This window comes from Podarcis vaucheri (genome assembly GCF_965113315.1).
Source record: "Podarcis vaucheri genome assembly, chromosome: 11".
In the NCBI taxonomy this organism is placed as follows: domain Eukaryota; kingdom Metazoa; phylum Chordata; class Lepidosauria; order Squamata; family Lacertidae; genus Podarcis; species Podarcis vaucheri.
In genome coordinates this window covers 5,333,629-5,356,447 of record NC_138749.1, presented here as the reverse complement: position 1 = coordinate 5,356,447, position 22,819 = coordinate 5,333,629, and the positions used below count along the sequence as shown (strand labels likewise).

The 22,819-nt window shown below is 43.2% G+C and overlaps 1 protein-coding gene across 13 annotated transcripts in view; it reads left to right on the top strand.

Annotated features, from left to right (window-relative positions):
• The first annotated feature begins 10,323 nt into the window (after nucleotides 1-10,323).
• Nucleotides 10,324-22,819, top strand: part of CELF4 (CUGBP Elav-like family member 4) — an 815,176-nt gene continuing 802,680 nt past the window's right edge. For 7 of the 13 annotated variants that reach the window (XM_082242033.1, XM_082242038.1, XM_082242032.1 and 4 more), the window contains exon 1: nucleotides 10,324-10,921. In XM_082242033.1, the coding sequence (XP_082098159.1) occupies nucleotides 10,642-10,921 (280 nt within the window). In that variant the 5' untranslated portion in view covers nucleotides 10,324-10,641. The remainder of the gene's footprint in view (nucleotides 10,922-22,819) is intronic. The other 6 variants (XM_082242035.1, XM_082242040.1, XM_082242034.1 and 3 more) reach the window with 3 other exon arrangements.

The window sequence follows — 22,819 nt, the reverse complement described above, 5'->3', positions numbered from 1 at the left end:
GGTTAGGGGGCGCAAATCCACGGGTTAGGGGGTGCAAATCCACGGGTTAGGGGGCGCAAATTACTTGCCTTGCCCCGGGTGCTGACAACCCACGCTACACCACTGGTTTGCACAGTGTTCTATAGTTACTAAGTTTCGGGAGAAAGTGCTGAACTGCATAACTAAGGAACCTTGAAACTTGGAGCCAGCTCTCTTTAAAACCCTTGCTTCTGGTCTTTGACTGGCAGGACTGAGCTGAGGAGGCGTGCGGACATCTACGTAGACATCCTGCTTATATCCTTATTCCATTTTTGACATTGTGTATCCAATGGATACAGTTTCTGATTCAACTGAGAAGCCTCTCTGACAGTAATACGATCCAGATGCAGGTAGCAACATTGGTAGCAAACAGAAGGATAAAAAAAGATCGGGCAAACACAACCAGTAGAACTGAGCCGGATTTTTTTTTTTTTTTTAAACAAATATATATATATTTGCAAATGAATCATGCCGTCAGGGAAAGCATTCAGGGTCCCTCTCAGCGAAATGTGCAGCACTGCCCCCAGATGCAGCAGGGCTGGGCTTGCTACATGTGCAAGAAATGGAAGCACCACACGTGGCCAGTGGTGGCAGAAGACCATTGCATTCTGAATCTGGGATGTCTGAACTGCAACACGGCCAGCGTTCTTGCTGTGCCCCAGATTACCGTATTTTTTGCACCATAACACTCACTTTTTTCCTCCTAGAAAGTAAGGGGAAATGTCTGTGCGTGTTATGGAGCGAATGCCTGCAGGTGGCCGGGGGGATCTTCTGCAGTCGTGAGCAGAGGATCCATGGTTCTCCTTCCTTCCCTCCTCTGTGGTTACAAAGCATGGATCCACATGGATCCTCAGGATTTTTGCATTGGGCTACTCCAAAATCACTGTCAGATCACATGTCTGTGGCCACAGCATGAATCACAAAAATCATATATCCACTATTTCGTTTAGAATATTTTTTTTTCTTGTTTTCCTCCTCTAAAAACTACGTGCGTGTTACGGTCTGGTGCGTGTTATAGAGCGAAAAATACGGTACTTCCTCTTCCCTCTGAATTTATACATGCTTTGCAAACAAACACAAAGCCATTTGCGTATTCGTCTACATTGTCCTCTTGGACCCAGAGGCAGAGCTAGCTGCTCCACACATGTGCAGGCAGGGATAATAATAATAATAATAATAATAATAATAATAATAATAATAATAATAATTTATTATTTATATCCTGCCCATCTGGCTGGGTTTTCCCAGCCACTCTGGGCGGCTTCCAACCAAATATTAAAAACAATACAACATCAGACATTAAAAACTTCCCTAAACAGGGCCGCCTTCAGCTGTCTTTTAAAAGTAAAATAGTTGTTTATTGCCTTGACATCTGCTGGGAGGGCGTTCCACAGGGCAGGCGCCACTACTGGAAAGGCCCTCTGCCTGGTTCCCTGAAACTTGGCTTCTCGCAGTGAGGGAACTGCCAGAAGGCCCTCGACGCTGGACCTCAGTGTCCGGGCAGAATGATGGAAGTGGAGATGCTCCTTCAGGTATACAGGACTGAGGGTGGGGTAAGCATTCCAGAGGGGCACCCCCCATGGCAAGCAGCCCGGTGGGGCAGGCGGCGATGCCATCCCCCCTCAGGGATGACATCCTGAGTTCTCCACATTTCCATATCAGCATGCTTTAAAATAAAAAGAAGTCCTCATCAGCATTTCATTGTGGATTTCTCCTAAAATACACATTTTTGTTTGCATTTTTGCAAACAGTGTACACATTTTTGCAGAGCAATTTCCCCTACTAGGGTGCACTTCCCCTCTGTTATTTTCACTAAGCATTTTCATGCACATTTTACCCAAGCATATGCATTGATGCACACATGACTTAGCCGGTGAGCTGCGCTGTAAAAGCCAGTGAAAATTTCAAAGGGTGGTTTGGTATGTGTGCCATTTTGGAAAGTGAGAATTCAGGTAGGTTTACCTTTCAATGCAAACTGAACCAGATTTCTCCCCACCACCACACACAATCACTGTTTGAAAGGCAGTAATTTGCCCGATCTGAGCATTTGCGGGAACGCATTTCTACTCCGCCAAAACAGGAGCATCAAAACAGGGGAGAGAATTTCCAGTGCAGCTCTAAAAGCAAAAAGAAAACAATACATCAGTACAAACCCCAGCTAGCTCATGCCGGGTTTCCAAAACGGCAGCCCAAATAGAATTGTTTTACAATGCTTCTGAAAGAGGCGAGGGTTTTGGCAGACTTCCAAGGGAAGATGGTTCCACAAGGGAGGGGTGGCCAGCGAGAACACCGATCAGCGTGCCCTTGGCTGAGGATGCCTCCCCCAATGTCCGAACATGGCACACAAACAACATTGTTAAGAAAATGCTCCTGGCTCCTTTCCTTCTGCCTATTCACCCCCCTTGGTAATATTGTTTGTTAGCAGTTCAATTATATCTATTTTAAAGCCTGCTGCCCTGTGGACACTTGCCTTGGAGCAAAGTCTCATTGAACTCAGTGGAATTTACTTCTGCACAGACGTGCCTAGGATCAGGTGCCAAAATCACAAATTCTTCCAGGCACGTTATGCTCCTATTGGATATAGAAAAATAATTGTGCTGTTTGCTTGGTTGAGAATGTGTTTGAAAGAGTGCCTTATCCCTTATAGACCCATTAAGTCACTGTGGTCTGCGGGACAGCTTCTGAAAGCAACAAATATACCAGGAGCCCACTCCACAGGAACTCAGAGCAGGGCTTTCTGTGTGGCTGCTCCTATTCTGTTGAACAGCATCCCTGCCAAGATATGATAGGAGTCTGCTATTTGCACTTTCTGGAAACAGTTGCTTCCTGCCAAGATGCTCTGCACCCACAGCTGGAGATGGATGAGAGGTGCCAGAACTGAGTTCCAGCAAGTTGTGGCTGGGAAAAAAAAAGCCCTGGACTCGAATGACCACTGGTCTGATCCAGCAGACACTTCTTATGTTCTTAATTGAATACATTTTTGTTCTGACAAGTTTTCCCAGCTGGAAGAACGATTCTCTGCAATGCGTGTCTATTTTGGATTGCTTTTTTAAAAAAAACATATAGATTTGCTGCTTGCTGTGTTGTTTTAAACTGTTTTTAGCTATTGTGCATCATATTGAGATGCATGTGTGGAAGTTTCACAATTTCTCCAGGCCTTATATCATCACAAGCAATCTCAGGGTGGGTCACATAATGATACAAAGGAAACCCACACAATGTGATAAATCAATGAAACATGAAGAGCCTAAAACTTTACACTCGCTGGATCTGTTTCTTTGTAAGAATAAAACCAGGTGACTCGACATCGCAAACCCCATCCACACCGTAAGGACACAAGATCAGGCCAATGACCCCTCTTGTCCAGCATCCTGTTATCACAGGAGCCAACCAGATGCTCATTATGCAAAGCCCACCAGCAGGACCCGAGGACGAAGTCACTTTTTCCACCTGCGATTCCCAGCACCTGATTTTCAGAGACTATTGCCTCCATCACTGAAAGTAGAACTTAGCCCACTGTAGCTAGTAGCCAATGGGTCCTAATTCATTCTGGGTTCTTCATGGAATCAGAAAAGCTTTGAATTGGGTCAAGTAACAAGGAGGTTGCAGACCCTTTATCAGTTGCAATTCTAGGGAACTACTCAGGAGCCAGGACTGCCTAGGAAGGTAAAGGACTCTCCTTCATTGGAGGGTTTTTCTAACAGAGTTTGGATGGTCATCTGTCAGGAAGTCTTTAGCTGTGACCTGCATTGAAGGGGGTTGGACTAGATGACCCTGAAGAAGAAGTCCCGTCCAACACTACAATGTTATGATTCTGTTATTCTAAGTTCAGGAGCATAACTTAGGCTGGGGACCATGCTTGCGTGTCCTTCCCAGTACTTGGAAATTTTTGTGCAAATGAGGCAGGGTAAGGTAAAGAGATCCCTGACCATTAGGTCCAGTCGTGGCCGACTCTGGGGTTGCGGCGCTCATCTCGCTTTATTAGCGGAGGGAGCGGGCGTACAGCTTCTGGGTCATGTGGCCAGCATGACTAAGCCACTTCTGGCCAACCAGAGCAGTGCACGGAAATGCCGTTTACCTTCCCACCGGAGCAGTGCCTATTTATCTACTTGCACTTTCACGTGCTTTTGAACTGCTAGGTTGGAAGGAGCAGGAACCGAGCAATGGGAGCTCACCCCGTCGCAGGGATTCAAACCGCCGACCTTCTGATCGGCAAGTCCTAGGCTCTGTGGTTTAACCCACAGCGCCACAGGGACATTTCCTATATAAGTGTGGATGAGAGTTCACATCCCTCTTCATATATAGAAGGCTGATGAAAAATAATTTCATAAAAAAATGATACACATAGTAATACATCACATGGTTAAACAAGGATGGGATGAAATTAGACCTCACTACGATTTAGCCGTGTATGGTGCTGAGCTGAAGTCATTGGCCAGCATTATTGGCCAGCTTCAGATTCTGTACCACAGCAAACTTTTGTGTGTGGTAGAAATCTGTTGAATATGAAATATATACATTAGTTCAATTGATAGGCTCAGATATAGGATTTTTGTCATTTTGATTTTTCAGCTTAAATATCAATTACTAACAAGCATGGAATGGCAATATCTTCAATCACAACATTTGCTGATGTCTATTCATTTCTCAACTGCTTCAAGCATTTCTAGATCTCCTAAATTATTGGAGGGTATCACTGGATCCTTACAGAGAGCTAGACCTTTAGTTCTGCTATATAAATACACAATGGATCTTTTTAAGGTTCAGAAACCTGGAGAGGTTTGGAATAGGGGATTAGAATGTCTTGTACAGCCTAAACAAAGAGAGTTTTCCTTGTGAAGAGAAAGTACTGGGAATTCTCCCCTTTTTTGCATTATCTACCTGTTAACGGGCATACGGATTCAGCAAGCGGGACAGAAACAAACGCAGAAACAGTGTTAGCCTCAAAATAGCAGCTATCAAGCACCATTTATGAGCCATCAGAAATCACTTAGCACATGTTTTCAATTCCAGAACTCTAGAACTGTTTTCAATTTCCCAATCCAAAATTTGATTATTATTTGTTTAGCCCCAGCTTTGAAGCTTGCATGGGTGTGGCCTCTTCTAAAATGGACTTGAAGAAGAAGAAGAAGAAGAAGAAGAAGAAGAAGAAGAAGAAGAAGAAGAAGAAGAAGAAATGACGCCCAGTGGGCCAGTAAGTTGCCCAGAAAAAAAAATTACACACCATGACGCAGAATTGTGAGCAGTGAGACACCATCTAGCTGAGTTGCTCTCAACTGCTGCCCCAAGTTGCAGCCCTTCCTTGTAATAGGCTTCCTAGCCTATTCCTTCCTCCCCCTTTTGCTTTTCAACAAACCAATTAGCCGAGAAAAAGGAAAGGAAGCTTAAAGCAACTGCGGCGTGGAGGCAGATGGGGACATGGGGATGGGTTTATGTCACGGAGCCCTAAAATGACACTGCAATTAGCTTTACTTCAACCTCACTGCACTGAACTGTCCTGGACAGTGCCTTGAGAGGATCCTGCTCCCAGTCCTCATGAGAGAAACACCTGGAGCCAGCAGATACGACAGGATGCAGAATTTGGAGTAATTAGTCAGTGGCATAAATGGATCCTAAAACCACACGGCTGTACATCATGAAAGCTAATCTAACAGGGACGCTTGTCCAGGGGAAAGATTTGTCCTCCCTCTAGGTACAGATATATTTCTGCTTACAGAAAGACTAGGCCAAAGGGTGACCCAAGCAGAGAGCAAGGACTTTTTGGAAAGGAGCTTATGGAATACCATTCTGAAACACACTTCCAGTTTCCCTCTTTGGTTCTGCAGCCTCAGTCCCTTGTCCATACATATATCATTAATTTTTTGATACACTACCTTCCTCTTCTTCCTATCTTCAACATTCCTGCCTAGCTACATAGAGCTGTGGCAAAGTATGCACTGTAGCAGGATAGGGCCCATCTGAACCTTACCTCCCTTTGGAGCTGTGGCAGGATCCACGTTTCCCACCTTAAACATCCTACGCCAGAGAACCAGGTGTCCACAATTTAGAAAAGCAGCATTTTTAACCAATTACATGAATCGTGAAGGTACTTCAATCACACAACAATGTGTCAATGGATCTTCCATCACCCCCCCTTCCAATGCCACACAGTTATTCTTGGAGGGGGGGAACACTGATGTACAAACAAAGGAAGATCTATCAAAATGCATTTTGCAACTCAAAGACGCTAAGCAACTGCAAGTACATTTTCATAATTTGCTCTGCCTAGAGAATTAGATGGGGAGTGTTAAAAATGTAAAAAAATCAACGCCACTTAAAAAACAGCATTTGAGTAAAAATGAAAATAAGAGAGTCTCATTGTGTATATGCATCTGCCTGCCTGGGGGGGGGGGTTATCATAGGACCTTTGAGGGGTTTAAGTCATGGAATGCTGCTCTGATTTCATATAGGCTATATATACACAACTAGATGTGCAGGTTAGCACAGAACGCTGCCTTTCTCCAGACAAACTCTGATTGCTTTGTTCCATGATAGTTGTTGGGGTTTTTTTTTGGGGGGGGGGGTTGTCATGTTTTAAAACAGTGGACATCCATAATTACAAGTTCTCATTTCTTTCTTCAAATGCTTCCCGACAGTGGAAAACTATTAGAACACACGGCGGAAATGATCAAAAGAGTATTTCCAGAATCAAATGACTCTTTCCATCAACCTCCTTTTTTCCAGTTGCTGTCCAGCTAGAATAGCTGGTGCCTTGAGCACATATACAGGAGATGGAGACCTTGGGGGAAAAGGGTGTTTAGCATTCATTCATTTTACCGGCCAATGGCTAGCTTCTAGTCTCACCAGATGTTTGTTCTCCTGAGTTTAACATCCTTCATTCCAAAGGTCTCCCTTTCCTGTTCCGCATATATTTTCTTTGCACCATGGAAAACAAAGTTATTCCCTTTATTTCAGCCAGCAAAATGAACATATATTCTCCCCCTTCCTAATTTAAATGCCTAGGATCAAACGCAGATTGATGCAGGCAACAACAACAACAACAAAATGACCAAACAGTAAAAGTGGAAAATCTCTGTGTGGAATGTGATTGCTACACCTGTTGTGTAGTAAAAAATAATAATAAATCCCATTATCATTTAGCAGGATATAGCAGATGACCAAATTGCCCCAGAATGAATGAACATCCCCCAAGTTGGTCATGTGGGCACTCTGAGAATTTGTAACCTTTTCCATTTTCTGCAATTACTGGTCACTAGACACTTTATGTCACTGCCTTGCATTATTACAAATCACCTGCCAAAAAGGCACTTGCACACTGGAAATAATAAACGCAGAGATACGTACAGACACACAATGCACAAGCCATTTGCGAAATATACAGAGATACCCCCCATATCCAGTTAAAAAGAAAAGGGAACTAATGACTCTTGCCTGGTTTACTTCCCTTCTAAAGTCCGTTATTTATATCTGAGTTAACAAAAACTTTTATTTATACTGTGGCTGCTTTGCTGCATAGATAGTTCTTGAGAGCTTTCATGCACACCTTAAACTAGTGTCCAGAATTCACCAGAGGTAAGTCATAATCTACCCAAAGGAACTGCAGCCTACCCGTAGCATAACCTGGGAGTACCTGCTAAGTATTCCAGAGAAAAACCAATTTAAGCACTGCACAGAAACCAGTATGTGCACAGAAACTCCACATGTATGCTCAAAAATGCAACCTGGGGCATGAAAAGTTGGGTCCCTATAGAAATTGTGTGTTTGTGCTGTAAGCAAATTGGCCAGTAAACCTCAGGGCTCCCTTACAGATACCTGCCACATTCATGGAAAGTTATATTTTCATGCCCTGCTTGCTAACCACAAAATTGCCAAGGGTGCTAGGGTCTTTTCTCTCTGCGAGGCCCATGTGCCTGCAAACTTTCAGCATAATTGTCACAATAAGATCAAGCTGGACTCTTCCTCTGCCTCATCACACCCCAGTTAGGTATGGTTTTCAGCCCAGGACAATTTAAGGCATCATAGATTTGAAGAGACAACCTCCCCGTGACTTTGTTTTCTTTTTAAAGGCAAGCATATTAAAGGAACGTGCATATATCAATAGGACATTTGAAAACAAACATTTCATCAACCCACCATCGCCTAAGCAAGTTTACTTGTAAGTCTCATGGGGGTCTATGAGGCTTGCTCCCACGTAAGTGTGCAAAAGGACTATCAGCCTTAGCCTTCCACAATACTGCCCCTTCTGTTTAAAGTAATGCACTCCTAGTCCTTCTCATCAACTGCCCCCCCTCCTCATTGATATAATGTACACTGGTGTACAAGGAACCGAGATTATATTCTTATGAAACATAAGGCTGGAAAAATGAGAGTTGATTTAAATATGATTTAAAAGCAATACCTTCTCTCTCTCTCCTAATGGATGCATCACTTTAATTAACCACCCCCCCAAACCACGTGCACACACACACACACACATGTATACCTGTAACTCATGCTAACGCTTCATGTCTCTGATGAAATGGACTGTAGCCCACAGAAGCTGGTGCCACAATAAATCTGCGAGCTTTTAAGGTGTCCCAAGACTCTTTCTCGTCGTTTTTGTTGCAAGATACTGAGACAGCGACCTGTCTGGAAATTGTCACTTGAACCATTTATTTTTTGAAAAGAAAAGAAAAGAAAAGAATCCCACCCTACTCAAAAGCTGCAGGCAGGTACTTTAAATCAATATCCAAAATGCATTTAATAAATTCAGATAAACCCCCTACCGATGTTCATAAATTTGTTTAGGAAAGTGGATGCTTTCTGCAGCTCGTTTATGAACGAGAAGATAATCCACTTGAAAATATTGTGTGTGCATATATATATATATATAATCTAGAACAAAACAACTAATCAACATTTATATATAGCTCTCCCTCTCTCTCTCTCTGTCTAAACAGAGTAACTTGCAGGCTGCAAAAGCTCTCCTTTCTCAACACACTCGTATTTTCCCTGCCTCTAGTAGAAGCTTATGCCACCAGATGTTTCTGCGAGATTTCATTTAAAGCTAAGAAAAATTGCTTTGAGCTACATGTTGTATTTTTTTTTAATCCGATGCCTGCTTCTCCCTCCCCGCCCCCCCCCCAATAACAACAGTGAGGAAGGAGGACGGTGGGTTGGAGCGGGAGGGGGGGAGAGATCCTACTTCTTTTATTACAGTGTGACTTAATTAAGTATAATGCATTGTTCCTATAAACATTTAAGAAACCTGGTGCCTACTGCGAGAGCGGAGCGAAAATGTTTACTCGCCTATCAATGAGCAAAATAAAAAAACCCCCAAGAAACTGCACCGAGACGGTTCAGGGTAGAATTTTTACCTTTTATAAGGAAAGGAGCCCCGCTGTAATACAGCCCCCTTTCCCCCTCCCCCAAATCACCCTCTTATAGCCGAGGAAAAAAATGCCAAGCTAATTTGAAGGAAAAATAATTAACAGCCCAGACAGAATTGGAAACACAGACACAAATGGAGATAGCTAAGACACGGATAATAACAATCACCACTTTCACTATCATATCACCACCACAACAAGAAAAGACCTCTGATGTCCAGGTTGCCTTCATATCTGTAGTTCTTTTATTAGCAATGTTTTAGGAGAGAGAGGATATTAAAAAAAAAAAAAACTAAAGAGAGATTGATTTAAATAGTTTTTTAAAAAAACAAAAACAAAAAACACCTCGCCAGCATAACCTCGTTTTATTTGGGCTATTTTGTTTTTTCTCTGTCTCTCTCTGCTTTTCCTTCTCAAACAAAAGGCTTTCTTTTTCCTAGCCATTACTGGAAGGAAAAGTCGAGATGGTTGGGTTTGCAGAAGCTGGAAAATAAGAATAAGGATAATATTTTTTTAAAAAAATAAAATAAAATAAGAAATGCAAAAAGAAGGGGGAGCGGCCCTACCCCCCATAAAAAAATATTAAGGAAAAAAAATTACGAAAAATCGCTTGGCTTCTGCAAAATGCAACCGCTCCCCGTTTGCTCGGTTACCACAATAGACATTGACTCTCTCTCTCTCTCTCTCAAAGAACCATGCGCCTGACGCTATTTATAGCCAAGGCAAGGACTGGAATCTACCACTGGGCAGGCAGACGGGGGTGGGGGTGGGGTGGGGGTGAAGTGAGAGGAGGGGCGAGGGGGTTCGGTGGAACCAAAGCGAAAGAAAGTGCCCCTCCAGCCCCCACCCGCCTCCCCCCTGGTCTCCGTCCCTCCCCACCCCCGCGCGCGCCTCTCCCCCTCCCTCCCGCCCCCTACCCCCCAGCCTCACTGGCATTTTGAACCGATCCAGCCTGTTTAAACGGAAAGGACAGAGATCCTGGCTGTTCAATGTATTAAAAAAAATCAGTTCAGACCTAGAGAGCGAGAGCGAGAGAGAGCGGGAGAGAGAGAGAGAGAGAGAGAGAGAGAGAGAGAGAGAGAGGGTGGAGTGAATGTGTGTGTGAGAGAGAGTGTGTGTGTGTGTTCCTGTGTGAGAGTGTGTATGTGTGCGAGAGAGAGAGGGAGTGTGTGTGTGAGAGAGAAAGAGGGAGCGGGAGAGAGGAACAGAGGAAGCGAGGGGGGGTGGGAAAAAAAGGAAAAGAAGATTTTTCTCTATGTATATAAAGATGGCCACGTTAGCAAACGGACAAGCAGACAATCCCAGCCTCAGTAGCAACCACACTAACCCCAACACCAACGGGCACATGAACGGATTAAATCACAGTCCAGGGAACACATCCACCATTCCCATGAAGGACCACGATGCCATCAAGCTCTTTATTGGGCAAATCCCTCGCAACCTGGACGAGAAGGACCTGAAACCTCTCTTTGAAGAGTTCGGAAAGATCTATGAACTGACGGTGCTGAAGGACAGGTTTACTGGCATGCACAAAGGTGAGGTCCGCTTCTTAACTTTCCCCCTTATTCGCAGGGGCTTGGAGGAGGGGAGAGTCCGGGGAAGGAGGTGGTCTGGTGGGGGGCAGATCCTGCTAGGTTGGAAGCCCATAAAGAGAGGAGGTGGGGGTGGTGGAAGGCTGATCTCTTATAGATCCGACTGATCTCCAGGGTGGGGGAAGTTTAAGCACAAATGTAGCCCACCAGGGAAACGAAGGGAGGGACCGCAACTCTCCATAAGGGTGTATGGGAAACGATGGACGGAGCTGTCCAGCGGCTCGTGGTGCTGAAACGAGCTGCTGCTATTTGGGTTGCGCGGACTCTGCCCAAACACAGAGGCGTTGGGTAGGTGGGTGGACGGGAAGGAAGCGGAGAAAGGGAGGTGGTGGTTATTTTGCAGCCGGTCCCAGACCAGACAACGGCGGACCCTAGAAAAGAGGGGAAATTAATAGGGCGGGGGGGGGGGGAGAGGAAGAGAGCGAAGGAACGGGTGTTAGGATTTTCTGCTCTTTTGCTAAGAAGTCCTCACCGTGGAATCCCAAAGAAGAAAGAAATCGGCAATGTTGTGTGTCTCTGTATACTTAGCCAGCTAGATAAAGAGAGGAGAATTACTGAGAGGGGAGAAGAGGTTTTTAGCGATGCATCCGGAGCGAAGCATGTGTGGGCTGTTCAGGCATCCACTTCTGGAGACGGGGGTGTGGGGGTATACCTCATTGGGTCAGCAGCGGAGAGGGGAGCTCAGGAACTTTTTAATGACGGTGATCAGAGTTTCCTTTTTTGAGGGGAGGGATAGAGTAGGGGGGTGGGAAACCGTGCTGTGGAACCCGTCTGCTCCTTTCTTCAGCTTCTTGTTTTCCTCACTCGCGGGGGTTTGGGATGGAAGTCCACTAGCGTTTCCCTTCTCCTTTCTTCCACCCGGGTTTCCCCTGCAATGCTTCGGTGTGTAGTTTAAAGACCACAAAAGGGGAGGAAGTGTATGTTTGTTTGGGGGGTGGGGAGTGAGGAGAGGGCTTGCGAAAGGCATGCCAGTGTATCGATCGCGTTGCCTGAAAAGTGGGACTGAAGTGAATAAGTTGGATGCGATTGACCTAAAGGACTGGTTTAGGCATAAGCAAGTAGATAAAGTCTGGCGGCGGAAGAACTGCTTTGCTCCACTCGGGGTTTTCTCTGTTTGCTTTTTCTCTTATGGGTTTGCCTTTCCACTTCTCGGTTCAGAAGAGGTAAAAATAGTAATAGTAATAATGTAGAATACATGGGAAACTTCAATAAGGGAGAACCAAAATGTGGAAGAAGTGCATGGGGCTGGGCTGGGGATCTAGCCGTCAGAATTCCCTTCCCACTTCAAATCCTAGAAAAATGCTTCCCAACGTGCTAAGCCAGCCGTGTGTGTCCAGCAGTAAATCTTCAAAAAGTTAATGGCACGTTTTGAATCCCCCCCCCTCATGCCCCCAATCCGCTAGGGGATGGTTATGCAAATAGAAAGTTATTTTTAAAAGAGGAAGAGTTGATGTTGCAAAGGGGTGGGGGAAGGGAAAGGGAGAGAGGATGCTGCACAGGAGAAACTGGGGGGGGGGGCAACTGACAACTGCCTTTCTTTCCATCACTACAGCCACCCCCCCTCTCCTCTGCAGTCACTACAAACCAGAATCTTATTTTGCCATCCATTCAAGCTTTCTGGAAGGTGGGGTTCTTGAGGCTTAATAAGAGAGGTGTAGATTTGATGGGTAGCTTCATCCCCTTTGGGCGATGTCTGTTGTTGTTTTCTGGGTGGTGGTTGTTCTCCACTACCATCGATGCACGGAAAGTTTATAAAGCTTTTCTAAGTAAATACAAATTCTACATCAGGAGATTACTTGAAAGGGAAGAAAGAAGGAGAAGTATGTGTGTGTAATTCAAGGATCTTTTTTATTATTTAATGGTTGGCTCATCGCTCTTTTATTTTCATTTAAGAAAGCACACATATTATAATTATGACAAAGAGTCCTGAACAGATGAAAGTCCAATAGATAATACCTGTCCTTTTTTGTCTAGGTTTGGGTAGTCAGATGTTAACAGTTTAACGATGAAGGAGGTTTCTTAAATCATTTATTTAGCATGATTTTAGTTTTAGGCTATTTTATTGTGTGCTTCGTGTAACCCACCCAGACCTCAAGGGATAGGAAGTGCCAGAGAAACTAGCTAAATGGGCTTTGTTAGAATCCAGAAAACTTGCGCCTCTTTCATTCAGCGAATCTCCATCCCACTCTCCCCGTTAAGCGTTTGCCTTCCCTGGGTTGCTTAGTTTTAGGGCAGAGTCTTGCTCAAGGCATGCTTAACTTTCACTCCTCGGCATCTTACTGTATTTCAAGGTGAATCATAAGGACTGTCCAAGTGTCAAGGTATAAGCCCTTCAGGCCAATTTGCATAAGTACAAGCTTGTTTAGTAACCAGGTTCATTTTTTAATCTCTCAGAGCAGCGAGGGGAACGTACAGCAGCCAACCCAACCCAATCCCTCTCATTATTCATATGGCACGGCAGGAGGATTTACTGTGGTTTCCAAAGGCACCCAGGGCTGAAACTCCTGGCCTGATTTAGCCCATCTGAGAAGAGTCCTCTGTGATGTTACAGATTTGCTCACTAATCCTGATAAAAATGTGCCTTTGGCTACCTAGTGTGTGTTTGTGAGGGGGGGGGAATTGCTTGCCATTGCTGGTTAATTAGTGGAAAGTCAAAAAGCATGACAGGGCTTGGAGAAATAGGATCATATTTATCTTACCATTTCCCCCTGCCTCCCTCTTTTCATGACTGCATTTAAATCAGAAACTAATGCAACCATAAGAATTCATACAATTTCCTTCCTTCGTCTGCTCTGGTTGCTATACTATTCTCTGCTCATTCACATCCTGTAGTGGGAAGAAAATGCTTTCCATAGGTGAGGCAGGGACAAATACCTCTAGCGGTACTTATTTGCAGACCTCCCTAGGCAGGTATGTCTCTCACTGAAATAGCTTATGGAATGATTGAGAGAAGTGGCTTTGTTTATGAAGCCTGCCATGAACCTCTAAACATCGTATTAGACTACAGTCACTTATTCAGGGCAGGTAAGTGTGCTGAAATCCACCGAGTTACTTCAGAGTGCAGTGTTGTGGCTGTGTTTGTGTGTGAACGCACGCACACCATTGGGTTTTGTTGTGCCTTGGCTAAAAGGTCTCACATAGATAGTTTGCCGTGCAATCAAACAGATCCTCTTAGAAGGAAGTCCAACTGAGTTCAACAGGGCTTGCTCCTAGATTAGAAGGGACTCTGTCCACTTCCTGGGGATTAAGTCCCATTGTCAGCAGCATAGTAAGAGAGAAAGAAATGGGCATAACTAGTTTAAAGATGCACAGAAAAACTCCCACCAGAGATCTGTCCTTCTCATTCAGGTTCTAGGAAGGTGAAATGAAATTTAAGATCTGGTAGTTCTATGCAAATTCCAGATAAAATATAATCTGTGTGTCAAGTGCTGATTCGGCTTAGATCGGCATAGCGCTGTACTCTTTTTCCTTTTGTTTTTTTGAGGGGGCAGGAAAGTACTTGAGGAAGGTAGCCCCTGCAGGGATTTTGTTCACAGTTTATCTAGATCATTGACAGGCAGACGTCTTGGCAGCTCAAGCCATCCCACCCATTTTTGCAACATATACAAACATACAAAGCGAGTTAGCTAATCAGACGCACTGACAACAAATTCATTCACAACTCCCCCACCCAATTCACGCTTAGCAGAGGCATCTGTTTTAGTTTTAGGTCTGAATTACTCAGAGGCATAAAGGTTAGTGCTCTCAGGACAGACATATTATAATGTGTTATCTTTGGAAATAATTTAAGGCCAATTAAGTGGCATTTAAGCCGAATATTTATAAATGAATGAAATCAAAACAGGACCATCCCAAGTGGTTTTCAATAGTATTTCTTCCTATCCATGCTTGATTCGTAACCAAGGCCCGCAGTGCGTTTTTAACTGGGATATACCATCGTTTTTTGATAGTCCTTAGGAAGTCAGGCTAGATCTGGTAGTGAGATTTAGCAGACACAGACACACATACACAGGGTTTAATGGGCTTTTAAAAGCAGGGTTGTGAGAAGGATCATAAGCATTGAGGACTCCATTACCCTGAAAGATAGGGTGTCCTTTCAAGTCTCATCTGAGCGATGCAGCTCATGGAAAATTGTTACTATCCATCACCAAGATGGTGGGGTGTGTGTCTCCCCCACCCCCACAATAAAAGGCGAAACCTCACATTCAGTAAATATACATAGCTAAAAAGAGGTAATAAGGGGGAGAATAGTTTATTTCAACTGTTGTCTATTTCCCTTCTCAGAAACATAGGTCATTTTCGGAGTCGAAAACACCTGGTCTTATAAGTCCACAAATTACCCAATTCACAATAGTCTCTTTTATTAGAGAGAAGCCAGAGTGGGAGAGACAGATGTGAATTAAAGCTTTGTTCAACCTCAGTGCAATATCAGTTTTCAGGTTAGCTGTGAGATTTAGAAGTGCAATGATTGTTAAATTAAGATGCACTGTACGGAGCGATAAAAAAAGACTTGGGGAAATGAAAATGTACTCAGAAAGGGACACAGCTAAATACAGGTGTTGAATAAATGCCTCCATAATTGAAACATAAGGCTTGCGTGACTGAAAGCAACCTGCTTAGTCTTTAGTTGGGTTGTAATCCAGATCGAGTTTCAAAGAGGGAATACACATACACACACAAAACAGCATCAAAGTGGGAGGGGGGTAGCAATCTACCTGCAGCCAAAAAGAACCAACTGTTAAACCAACAAACCACAGTGGGTTAGTTTTATGACAAAGGAATAATAATCCATTTTCCTTCTCCAATCGCAATACCCATGAATGTGGAAGTATGTGGGTTTGTTTGTTTTTTAGAATGGCAAATGAAGAGCTTCCTTGCCTCACCCTGCCAAAAGTAAAACCTATTTGTGATAGTATTCCAAATAAATGTTGAATTCTTACTCACCCTTGCATTAATCACTCTAGTAATATTAAAGGTATCCCGGTGCATGCTGTGTGTGTGTGTGTGTCTGTGTGTGTGTCTGTTTAAAGTTTCTACTTTAATGAATAGTTATCCCGTATTTTCTCCCTCACATAAGACCTATTGGCACCATAGCTGTCAACTTTTCCCTTTTCTTGTGAGGAATCCTATTCGGAATAAGGGAATTTCCCTTTAAAAAGGGGCAACATTGAGAGCTATGCCTATTGCTCTAAGGGAGTTTGGAGATGAATTGAAGCATGTTCTCTGGTGTTTTATTTGGATATCATAAACATATTTTCTGACTCAGAGATGTGGAGAAATTCAAATTATTTTTTGTTATTCCACAATAGCCCACATTCCAATGTCTCTTATTGGCGGAAGAACATGGGCACGTCAGAGGAGACAGGTAACAGGACAATTGCCTCCCTGTACCTTGAAGAGATCAAAGGAAAAGAAGGAATATTCAGACCATTTGGTTGTGGATGTAACAAGGGATGACAATTCTGATTGTGAATATAAATACTTTAGAGACATAATCACTGCAGCAATTGGCTACAGATGTTGGGCCTCTCGTGTCCTCGCACTTGGATATTGAGGAAGGGCCTGTTCCTATATAAATCTTTCCATTTAAGATAATTAGGGAAGCCATTCTTCAGGAAAGGTATCAACTAGGACTTTAGGATTAGGCCCTGATTTTGCAAAACACTTTCTGTAGTGATATATGTAGATGCACAATCCTATTAGACTCCAGGATGAAAGATGGGGGTCTTTCTGTTTTAATCTAACTTGCTCCTGGGCTAATTTTAGTATAACAAGTCTCGGGCTGTTTTAATCACACTTCCTTTCTGTATTATTGATTTTTAATCTATCGTTTCCTCCTTTGAGGATTTTACAAGGGGAGGAAAGTGTAACAACAATAATGCAGAGAATAAGAAGTATAAGAAAGTTTGCAGTGACTTACTCAACATTGCTGAAAGCTGTTGACATGCAGCAAAGTAGTTTCCATGAAAAGGGTGTGGGGGAGTTACCATACTTTTGTTGACTGTGGCAATAAGTTGGCAAGAATTAGTTGGTAGTCCATTGAGAACTGGATAACACTGAGACAAGGGCATTCCTGACATCTGTGGAAGAAGTAACAGGAACTCTGACCTGTTATTCATTGACAGGTGCAGTCATGTTTCCCAATGCTGGTTTGGAAGTGGTAGTTTGGAAGGCTGTGACGTCTTTTGCTTTTAGAAATTGAATGTGCTCCATGAATACTTATGCTTGCAGAGAGGCTTATGACTCCAAAGCAGTTGAGCTAGAATCCCATATTTATCAGCTGAGAGCCAACAACAACAGTTTGGTAATCTTCGGAAAGGGGTATATTATTATTGTTATTGTTATTGTTATTGTTATTGTTATTGTTATTGTTATTATTTATACCCCGCCCATCTGGCTGGGTTTCCCCAGCCACTCTGGGCGGCTTCCAACAAAATACAATAGCCTATTAAACATTAAAAGCTTCCCTAAACAGGGCTGCCTTCAGATGTCTTCTAAAAGTCTGGTAGTTGTTGTTCTCTTTGACATCTGGTGGGAGGGCATTCCACAGGGCGGGTGCCACTACCGAGAAGGCCCTCTGCCTGGTTCCTTGTAACTTGGCTTCTCACAGCGAGGGAACCGCCAGAAGGCCCTCGGCGCTGGACCTCAGTGTCCAGTACATTCACTTCCAGTCATTGACTCCAGACAAACAACAGTTTTATCCTGAACTGGAGGTATCTGTGAATTGTACCAGAGTTTAGATTTGAGATTTTACAGTTGCTTCTTGTGGTCATGGTAAATGTTTCACATCTTACTACTTGTTGATTCTGGCTTAAGAGCTCAATTGCACAGATAGAGAAACCACTTTGTTCAGCCTTCATAGTGGACCTAGAGGTGCAAAGTGACCCTCATCCTTGGTTCAGTCTACCAGAGGAAGTTGTGCAGCCACAAAGAGAGGGATCCAGGTTTCCATTACGGCCATTGGTTTCACTCTTGTGGTGTCACAAGCACATCCAGAAATTGCAGCTCACAAACTCAAATAAATTCTGCTATATATGTATGACATAATAACTCACATAAGCCAAGACCATTCCCAATTCATGATGGCTTCACTCCATTAAGCATCAGTTGAGCTGCCTGTCTGGATCTATCATTGCTCATAGATGAGCGTGCATCGAATTGTGGTTTCCAGATGCCTCTCTACAAACAGATGTTTACTCTAACATCTGTTAGTGCCGCTTATTATAATTATTTGGATCAGGCTCCTGATTCCTTGGAAATCTTCTTGAAGGGGAACCAGAATGGTTTCTTGGATTCCTGTGTGGCCATTATTATTCTGGTTGTCACAGATCTTTAGGCATGTTCAGGGCAGTGTTTGACAATAGCAAAGTCAAACTTTAACAGGGCCCAACAATTTATTTGTAGAAACTTCTCCTTTTAGAGATGCTGGTGCTGTGAATCTTCGAGGGCCAAGAACCTGTTTTATGCTTGGAACTCCATTGTACTGAAATGCTTTTTTGTGCCCTTCTAAATGCCTCAAGATATTTCACCTGGACAGGCCAGATGAATCCACCTTGAATTTCACTTGCAACAAAAGTATGTAGTAACTCTGCGGCAACTGGTAAAGCTTACTTTTAGATTTGTGTCACTGGCTAGACTGAAAGTTAAAAGAGAAAGGTGTTCCTTTGGTCTGACTCAGCCCGGACCTTTTCTATCCAACTTTCATAGCCATACAAATATACAAAAATACGATTGGATGCTGTTCGAAGGGGAGGGGGAGTCTTTGACCCCTCCTCCTAAATGCTGTTCCGCTTGCTTGCTGCCGCAGTGCCTGGCATGAGCTAAAGAAAGGGTGTCATTCTGGACTTCACATTTGTTTGTGTTTGTCATCTGGTGCCACTGCTGGGATGCAACTTGCAGGCGAATGCGGTTTTTTATTGTGCATTCATTATACACAACTGACATCTTCTCTGGGGTGGGGAGAGAAAGAAAGAGAGAGAGAGAGAGAGAGAAGTCTTATTATTGCAGCTCCTTAAAATAAAGACGGATGACAACTCAAAGCCTCTTGAATAAAGTGCCCAACCGTATGTAGCGGCTAAAAATAAATCATAATCAGCTGGCAAAATGAATGGCGAGACATATAGATATAGACATTGTGTTAGGTTTGTCAAGACGGAGCAACCAAAATATATTGATCAAGGTGAGGGAGGAGGCAAAATGATAATGAACTGGACTCCAGCAAGATTTTAATTGACAATGACTCCAGTGAACCAGTTCTGGACAGTGTATATAAACTGACCACAATGCAACTTTATTGCAGGTTGCTCGCCTTTAATTAATTGTCTCCTTCGTTAAGACTGACTACAGATCAAAGGTTTTAAAGATACTTAGCAGGTTCTTAGTAACGAAGCCTTCAGATGCATTAGAAATATCCGACAGCTTGGCCAATGAGGCGTACCAATTTCGATCTACCTCATCGTCGTGCATTTATTCCTTCCTCTCTGCTTGAGCATGGGCAACCTTTGCTTAAACTTTAACTATTTCCTAGGGTAGCCACCAGAGCCTTAGGGGAGGGTGGGGTGGTGAGGCTGCCACATCGTAGGTGCCAGTTAAAGGCAATTCTGCAAAAGATTTCCCAGCAAAATTATCGGAAAGGAAAGAGCACAGAAAATACATTTCTAAAATAAGGCAAAGGAAGACAAACGTTGGTATTTGGAGCCATAACTTCATGTAACATCAGTATGCCCTTGCCTGTCTGTGTCTATAGCAACTTGTTTCAACTCTAAATCTACAAAAGGTTTATTAGCCAGGCTAATGTTGTTCCGATTAACTTCATATATACATATACTAGTTAAAATGCATATATGGAACTGCTCTTCATTAGTAGAGTTATGGTGCACCTATGCATAATTATGCACATTTAGATATGGTATTTTTCATTGACAGAATCCCAGTAAATACAACTATGTGCCATGTGCAATAGGCAAACTTGCAGTTTAACAGTAAAAACTAGGGAATATATCAAAAATAGATAATTACATAAATATATCAAATTCACCTAGGTAGGAAACTGCAGGAAAATTTGGGTAAAGTTTTCTTCTTCTTCTTGGGCTCTTAAAAAGAGGCACTGCAAATCCGTGCAGATTTTACCCACACATTTAACACCTGAAATAATCTGTAGGTTGTGTGGCTTATACTGCAGGAACAATGGGAAAACAAAGTCACCCACAAATACCTATCCAGACTCTACATACATCTAAATTACAAGCGTGTGCCACATACAGATATAGTTTTGAGTGGGGGGGAAACACACACATAAGGGATGAAATATTTGTCTACATGAATGTTCTAAATGTGGTGTCTGCCCTGTTTAGCACTGAAATTTGGGACATTGGTGTAATGAGAATAGGATTGTTCATATTCACATATGAATGCTTAAATCCATTAAAGTTTAGACAGTTCTCTCTCATCCTTTCCATGAAATGTTTATAAGTTTGCAAACTTCAAGCTTAAATCACGAATTAAGCTGGATTTAATACTGTTGAAGTTAGTTTTTGATCCCTGCATGCTCAAGAGCCCACAGCCGGCTTCTTAAAACTAAATAGATTTTACATTTTTTTTTTACACTTATTTGTGATTGCTTGGGTACCGGACATCGCATGTTGTCATCTTTTAACATGATGTCACACTCAAAGCAACACTCCTATATTAATGGATCATGATCTGAAATCTGTTCCTTTTTGCAGAACTGGAAGAGAACTCCTTTTCATTCCGATAGTTTTCATGGAAGCTCCAGAAACACGAGAGAAAAACATGATTGTGTGTCCATAATGGGCACCTGTAGAGATATGAAGAAATGTAGATATGCAAAATATGCATATTGGCCCATAAAATATTTAAGAACTTTCACCCCCCACACATGAGCATTAGTAGTATTCCAGGTACAGGTGCGTCCCGCTGGTGCTAAGGGATATGCAGCTGTTTTGCTCCTTTCTGAAGCGGATTTTGCAGGCTCCGCTCTGTGCGAAGGTGGCAGGTGACTTGAAGGCTGCTGGAGAGCCTTACATGCCAAGTCGAATGTGATACGTAGCTGTTTGTTCATTATCCTAATTTAATGATACAGTCACACCTAATTAATCCATGTCTGGTTTCCTTGTGTGCTGTGTCTGGGTCCAGGGAAAAGGATAATTTCAAAGCTAGCCTGGCCGTTTTTACAGCGCTGTGGGTATCTGGACCTTTGTGTGAGGTTTTTGTCAGCAGCAGGTTTAAAGCCCAAAAGCTTTGCAGTTTTCAGACGATCTGTGGATCGACTGTATATTCTGGCACTCTCCCCCCCTCTGAATGTAGACACACATGAAACACACAGAGAGAGACATATGTAAAAGACCCAAGTCACATATGCACAAAAATGTTTTTCTCCCATCCTTTGCTGTGGAGCTCAATAGCAATACACAACCTGCTCTTCAAATGCATGCACAAATTTATTTGTTGGTCTTATGCAGTGTGGCATTCGAAGCAGTCTTCAGGTAATTGTAAGTGCTATAAAACCGTGCATTCTTTCACCGAGAAGGAAATCATCAAGCAATCTATCACTTGGGATCTGTGGGAATCTCCCGATTATATTACTTTTGTGCCAGACTTTAATTGGCTGATCATCTTAGGGGCAGGGAAAGGAGGGGATGATTCTGAAGCTCTGGAAATGAGAAGGATACAGTTGCTAGTTAAAGATTTTTATTTTTATTTTTTTGAGGAGGGGGAGGGTATCGCAACACTACCTTACCTGCAACAGCAATAGCCGTAAGGTGATAAATGTACCGGCGGTGTTCCTTTAAGGATCTGCGGGCGTTCTAAGGAAGATCCAATCCCAAAGGTGGCCATTTAGCCGTTCATTATTAATAGCATCAATAGTTTGGTTGACCAGCCGCACCAGTCCGTGTATATAAAGGGACTGCTGACGGTAACGTTCAAGGAGGGCAGACGATGCAGAATTTACAAAATTGCCCACATGTAATATTAATTGCATTGATTGCTTCTAATAATATGGTGAAGTAACGATGTTTTGAAGTGCTCCTTGGAAGTGCTGCAGGAGACACAGATACCTTTCTCCTGAGCCAATTGTGTCCGGGCTAGAAACTCCTTGAAAGCTAACCCATGGAAGATTCACAAGCCCTGCTTATTATCCCTTGCCCGTTTGGAAGCAAAAAGATCCTTCATTCATTCTTCCTTCCTTTCTTTCTCAGCAGTTGGGTTTTTTAAAAAAATAATAATATTTTGCCCAGTTTCACCGCAGACACTGGAGGATGACATCATTTCTGAAGCTCTCCCCACCCTCTAACTTAACAGCTTAAGTTAGAGTGGGAAGAGGCAGATGTTGGCTTTCTTGCCAGCCCCCTCCCACCCGAAAATGTGAAAACAGAAATATAAGACAGCCCAAAGGCCTGATCCAAAATGAATTGGATTTTCAAACAATACTTGTCCCCTCCCTTGGTTTCGCACTTCCATAAGCATCTGTAGTTTGCAGTGTCCTATCGATCAAGACCATAAGTTTGGAACTGTTATGCAAGCTATTATTCATGGGGGAAAGGAACTAGCTACAATATGCATCCTGACTGCCTTATACTCAGATAAATCTCATCATAGCAAGGCTCACTTGCTTTACAGTATACTAACTACTCCCTCTTCAGCAATCCACACCTATCTCAGCACATCATTGCATTCATTCGGTTACCCCATTCAGCTTGAACAGTCGTACTCTGGCTGCTTAGGATGGTTCATGTTTTACCCTAATTCTCTGGGATACTTTGCTCATATCTTGCTTTAGTTTTCTGGTATAGTCAGCTCACGTGTATCCTTAGCTGCCCA